General features: G+C 41.9%; 1 protein-coding gene across 1 annotated transcript in view; it reads left to right on the forward strand.

Annotated features, from left to right (window-relative positions):
- The window catches only part of FHOD3 (formin homology 2 domain containing 3), a 270,953-nt gene that overhangs the window by 229,356 nt on the left and 35,069 nt on the right, over positions 1-6,528 (forward strand). Inside the window, 3 exon segments of the mRNA XM_033169563.1 lie at positions 2,112-2,270; positions 3,189-3,371; positions 4,725-4,844. Of these exon segments, the coding sequence (XP_033025454.1) occupies positions 2,112-2,270; positions 3,189-3,371; positions 4,725-4,844 (462 nt within the window).

Raw genomic sequence — 6,528 nt, forward strand, 5'->3', positions numbered from 1 at the left:
TACTAATTTCTTTGCCTTTTATCAGTTAAGGCAGGCATAGGCAAACTCGGCCCTTCAGATTTTTTGGACTACAATTCCCATCATCCCTGACCACTGGTCCTGTTAGCTAGGGATCATGGGAGTTGTAGGCCAAAAACATCGGAGGGCCAAGTTTGCCTAAGCCTGATTCAAGGCCTTTTGGGCAGACAGATGAAAGGTTCTCTGGATTTGGGCAGAGGAGAACCTGAATCTGGATTCTAGTTTTTGAGGCCTCATTGTACAGATGAGTAATTTTAATGCCCTGTTATTTGAGAACTGTTGTTTATTGTTCATAGTTTATTGTTTATGCTGCGAGATGTTTGCAAATCCACCACATATTTTTTCTTTGGTTTAAATAAGTAGTAGAGTAGATGAGTGGGGTATAAATAATAAAGATTAGTATTATTTATTAACTTCTACATAATTCTGTATAGTGTAGGAATAACTCCAGTGCAGGAAATAAGTCAGATGTGTTGTCATTTGTAAAACCTTCTGTGTCCATTCCCCATTTGTATACGCAATCTATTTATATTATGGCCTGGTCCGCATGTCACATGTCACATTTCCTCCTGCCCCTAAAGTTTATCTGTCTGGGGAGGAGAGAATTGGTCAAACTACTGTTTTTCATATCTACATGTTCCGTAGTTCACTTTAGTTTCTCCATAACCATAGTAAGTGCCTTGGTTGTCCAACACTGTCTTTGTTTTGATTCTGTAAGTGTGATTGGAATTTGTACTTAAATTGATAACCATATCAGTATTTCTTCAGTTTTAGCACCTTGAATGTCCATGGGCCTAAATTTGAAAAGGTTTTAACTCTATGTTAACAATTCCTTCATTTACGTATCCTAGCAAGGTAAATCGCTACTCTTCATAAAGCATTGGATATTGAGAGGTATCGGTATCAAGTTTATTGCTTATAGCCAAAGGCTGCTGCAATGTGTGCAATGTCATTCGGTAAAATATATACAAATTTGGTACAAAACTTAGAACATTTACAGATATTGAGAGGTAAACCTTAACCTTCAGCTGCTTTTAGGCACAATATTATATCTAGCCGCGCATATTTATTTATTATTTATTTATTTAATATCTGTACTGCCCTACAGCAGAGGGCTGCAGGGGGGGTGTTACATATAAAAACCTAAAAATACATAATGTAATAACAAAACAAAACAAAACCTCCCAACAGTTTGAAAAGGCCACACATGGTTTACTAGCCAAAGGCCTGGCAGAAGAGGATTGTTTTTCTGGTGCCTAAAGATATGCAGTGAAGGCACCAGGCAATCCTTGAAGGATTGTGGTCCTGAGGGATATTATTTATTTATTATTTATTTATTTCCCCGCCCATCTGGCTGGGTTTCCCCAGCCACTCTGGGCAGCTTCCAACAAAAGATCAAAAATACATTAAAACAGCAGTCATTAAAAACTTCCCTAAACAGGGCTGCCTTCATATGTCTTCTAAGCATCTGATAGTTGTTTATTTCTTTGACATCTGATGGGAGGGTGTTCCACAGGGCGGGTGCCACTACCAGAAGGCCGTCTGGATTCATAGGTCAAACTAGCACTTTGAATTGGGCCTGGAAACAAATTGGCAGGCAGTGCAGTCGAGCCAGGACTGTTGTGTTGTTGTGGTTGTTGTTGTTGTGTTGGTTGTTTGATTTTTTTTGCTCAAATCCTCTTGCCCCAGTGAGCAACCTGGCAATATCACTATTGCCCTGTTTCATTTCATTACATTTTCCCAATGATTTATCGTTAAAGGATGAAATATCATTAAGGGTTTCTCTTCAAATCAAGCGAAGACAATATTGTGAGATTTCAGCCACCCACCTGTGCATGCTTACTTCAGAGGATTTCCCCACTGAAACTCAGTGTGATTTTCTTCTGAGTAAGCACGCATAAGATTGTGCTGGAAATAAGCTCTATCTGTAAGTGCATTTCAGGGGTCACCATGTAGATTGATGTCAGTGTGGATAATGCAGTATAAAGTCATGCTGATGCATGCCCTTAAAGTGTTAGAGGTTGCCTGCCGAGTGTATAAGCTTTGTTAAACAAATAAATAAAATAGCTCCCTCCCCATTTTCCTCCCTCAGAAAAACTGCTGCAGATGGCAAGAGACAGGAAATCATTGTGTTGGATTCCAAGAGGAGCAACGCTATTAATATTGGCCTGACGGTACTGCCCCCTCCAAGGACGATCAAGACTGCAATTTTGAACTTTGATGAATATGCCTTAAACAAGGAAGGAATAGAGGTATTGAGGGGGGGGGAACCGATGAGCAGGGCTGGCCCAAGATGTTTTGGCACCTGAGGCAAGCCACAAAATGGCACAGGGCTCCCCTGGCCAGGGAAGAAGGGGCGAGTTGTTAACATTGGGAACAAGGGTGGGATAAAGATCTACATTGGGAACAAGGGTGAGAGGAAAACCAGCAGCACCTCCTGTTCGCCAGGAGGCCACTGGAGAGGCTGCCGGCCTGGGGAGGCTGCCAAAAAGGAGGCACATTCAGCCTCCAAGGAGTGCCCTTTACCTGTTGCTGCCACCATGGCAGCAGGAGATGCATTCATTGGAGGCCAGATCTGCTGCCTCTGTGGATCCTGCCACCTGAGGCGATTGCCTCACCTTTCCTCATGGTGGCCCTGAAATTTAAGCTAAGAGCTTATCATTATAGGTGTTTGGGATTGGACGTATATCCATGTAGAAAACGTCTGCAGCAGTGCTGATCATATGTTTGGGGCAGGCAGGGAAGAGGACCCCTGTTGTATTTCCCCCCCCCCTTGTTTCTTGACCTCCTGAACACATGATCGGCTTGTACAGGTGTCATCCCTCATGGTGCCCCAGGGCCTGCACACAGAGCATCTCTTTGTGCAGATCGATCCTTAGTCAACAACGGACATGCAGGCACAAACCCCCTTCCTCTAGGTTGTGCTGGTGGTAGCCAGCAGTTGTAGAAAATGGTTTATAAATTTATTTTGTCAGCTGCTTTGAAAAGCATAGGTGGAAAATTATGAAGATGGTAATGTAATGCTTAATATTTCTCAACACTTGGGGCTTTGTGTCTTCAGAATGTTTTTTAAAAAGTATTTCAACTGTAGTGAGCACAGATTAGATTGGATTAGCTGCCTCTGATTTTTAGCCTTGTGTATGTAGTTGGTCATTTTCTTGTCTTTCTAGAAAATTCTCACAATGATTCCCACAGAAGAGGAGAAGCAGAAAATTCAGGAAGCTCAGCTAGCCAACCCTGATATTCCTCTGGGCAGTGCTGAGCAGTTCCTTCTGACTCTTTCTTCCATCACTGAACTTTCTCCTAGACTTCAGCTCTGGGCATTCAAAATGGATTATGAGCTTGTGGAAAAGGTAATTCCTAGCTATCAGAAGCAGACTGGTTATATGGAAGTTACTACAAATTTGCTTCTGAGACAGTAATCACTCAGAAGGGTCTATTGACATAGAGTAAAACTCAAGCTACACGTAAGGAGATCTGCCATTCTTTCCTCTCCCTTTTGAAGCCTGAGCATCTTGGGAGTTGGGAGTGAAGAAAGGGGGTTGCAGAGACTTGGTTCCTGTAGTTTCCGTATATTTCCCCCTCCAGGTGTGAAAATGCAGCTTAGTGAGGGGAGGGTTAATCTGAGAAAGAACAGGAGGGAAAAGGGTAAGCACACATTCTCCACTGCAACTCACAACTTACCCAGTTTGATTCCACCCCCCAACCTTTGGGAACACTCCAAAGAAAGAATAACAACATGGTTTATACAGTGGTACCTCCAGTTACAAAAGGGATCTGTTCCGGAGGCCCGGCCGTATCCCGAAAACTTCGTAACCAGAGGCACCCTTCTGCACATGTACGCGGCACGATTGAGAACTTCTGCGCATGTGGCAAAACCCGGAAGTAATACACTTCTGGGTTTGCTGCAACCATAACCCAAAGATTCCGTAACCTGGAAGTTACGCAACACGAGGTACCACTGTAATTGGAGCCCAAATATGTACACTTAGCTTCTGTGACTTGAGTCTCCCACTGAGATCCAGCAAATGAGTGTTGTATTCTGGAAAACCAGTTTGTAGAACCCTTTTTCCTTCATACTATCTAGCTAATGGTATGAAGTGTGTTGATAATATAGGCCTCGTGCTTTTGATGTGGGGGGGTGGCAGATCATTGTCCAGTAGATTCAGTTAATGCTTGACGAATCGAAAGCAACTATTATTATAATTCATTGTTGGAGGTCTTTATTGTTGGAGGTCTTCTCAAATGCCAAGAAGGAAAAAATAAATAAAGGCAGAATCATTCTTATGAGACCGAGTTAAGGAATTTGATGTGCCTGATTTCAGCTGGGATAAATTTGTGGAAGTCTAGTAAATCGAGAGTGAAGATCAGCACTGCACTGTTTCAAAATTCCAAATTCTTATGAAGTGTAGAACAAAAAGGGAAATCGGGCCTTAGGCTAACTAAACCATTCTGGGGTACATCCTACAGAGTGTTGTACTCGAACTAAAAAGCAATTAAACAGGCATGTCCGAGTCTAAATGACTCCAGTTTACTGTTAGGATTGAAAGTGGCACTGACTTTGGGAACATACAGTAGCTGAGGATTGAGAGACAGCCTTGCAATTTTGCATTCTATGGAGCACAGCTTGGGAATTTTTGTGACAATTTAAAACACTGAATTGATACACGGTATGCTGCATTTTCTTACTTTTCTCTTAATGTCAGGAGGTTGCAGAACCACTTTTGGATTTGAAGGAAGGAATGGACCAGCTTGAAAACAACAAAACTTTGGGATTTATCCTTTCTACTCTACTAGCCATTGGAAATTTTCTCAATGGAACCAATGTAAGCTTTACTTTCACTATTGCCTGATTGTTATTGCAGTGGTTCTGACGGGATAGATGAGGACAAATGAAGAAATCGCAGGGAGGGAGAACTCTGAGAAGGAGGCAGCCTTCAGTTTACTCTCTTTCTCCCTTCCTTGCATAGAACTCTTCTGAAGAGAAAAGAAAAAAGAAAAACATGGGTTGAGAGCATCTGCATTGGAAATGTGGTGCCACTGGAGGTGGCAGAAATGCTGTCCCTAGTAGCACCACCAATGGTCAGACTAGTCCTCTCTCTTTGCCTACGTTGGCTTTGCTTGGAAATATGCTGTAACCTTGAAAAATATGTATACAGGTGTAGAGAAGTGAGGCCCTGCAACAGAAAACAATAGTCAGGTGTTTATATCCCAGTCAACCCACCACTTTGTTTACTTAATATTTAATTATTAAATTTGTGAGCTGCTTTATCATGCAAAAGCGGCCTACAGCCATACAAAAGACAATAGACCTCATATAGATTAATACCAAGAGGAAAGAGAAATACATTAAAAACATCCCACCCACTTCTAAAATTGTCCACAGATCGTTAAAAGGCCAAAGGCCTGGTTATACTGAAATGGTTTTTGCATGGAGCCTAAAGATACGTAACAAAGGCCTGCCAGGCGAGCCTCCCTGGGGAGAGCATTCTACCTCAGAAAAGGCCCCTTTGCCACCCTCTCGTGGAGGACAAACCCTCCAACATTTCTCTGATGAAAATAGGGACATCCTATTCAACAACAACAACTTTACTATTTAGAACCCACCCATCAGACTGGCTTGCCCCAGTCACTCTGAGTGGCTTTCAACATACATAAAAACATAATAAAACATTGAACATTAAAAAAAAACCTTCCCTATACAGGGCTGCCTTCAGATGGCTCAGGGGTCGGATAACTCCATACCCTCACAACTTTTCCCCAGTTACAGGTGGGTAGCCGTGTTGGTCTGCCATAGTCAAAACAAAATAAAAAATTATTTCCAGTAGCACCTTAGAAACCAAACTTAGTTGGTCTCTAAGGTGCTACTGGAAAGAATTTTTTATTTTGTTTTAACCTTTCTCCAGAAATAGGGACGTCCTAAGGACAAGCAAGATTAGAATCAAATTAGAAACTGGAATGGCTTTTTGTAAATCCAGGACTGTTCCTGGAAAATAGGGACACTTGGAGGTCTGGGAGGAGGCACACCAAAGGGGCTCAGGTGATGATCGCAGGGTCCAGGTCAGTTCATATGGGGAGAGGGGGTCCTTGAGGTATTGCGGTCCTGGGACATTTAAGTCTTTCACAAAAATACAAAGAATAAAATATAAAATCACAATAACAATAGAACCTATTATTATTATTATTATTATTATTATTCTCAAACACTGATAGAAACTGCAGCAAAATAACACAAAGGTTTTACCTCTGCGTGGCTGCATGGATGGCATCTATCTTTTAAGGGAACCACAGCAAATTCGCCATCTAAAATATTTGGAGGGAAAACAGTAAAATGGGACAGTAAAATGCAACACGGTTAGAATGGGTGTTTCTGTTTGGGTTCCCTAGCTATTCCTTCCCATTGCATGTTCAGACCCACAGACCTCCCCTCTAAATAAAGACACATTTGACTCAAAATTTAGTTTTGGTTTTTTGGCAGAATTTAGGCCACAACTTTATTGATTACAGAAA

The sequence above is a fragment of the Lacerta agilis genome, chromosome 14 (assembly GCF_009819535.1).
Source record: "Lacerta agilis isolate rLacAgi1 chromosome 14, rLacAgi1.pri, whole genome shotgun sequence".
In the NCBI taxonomy this organism is placed as follows: Eukaryota; Metazoa; Chordata; class Lepidosauria; order Squamata; family Lacertidae; genus Lacerta; species Lacerta agilis.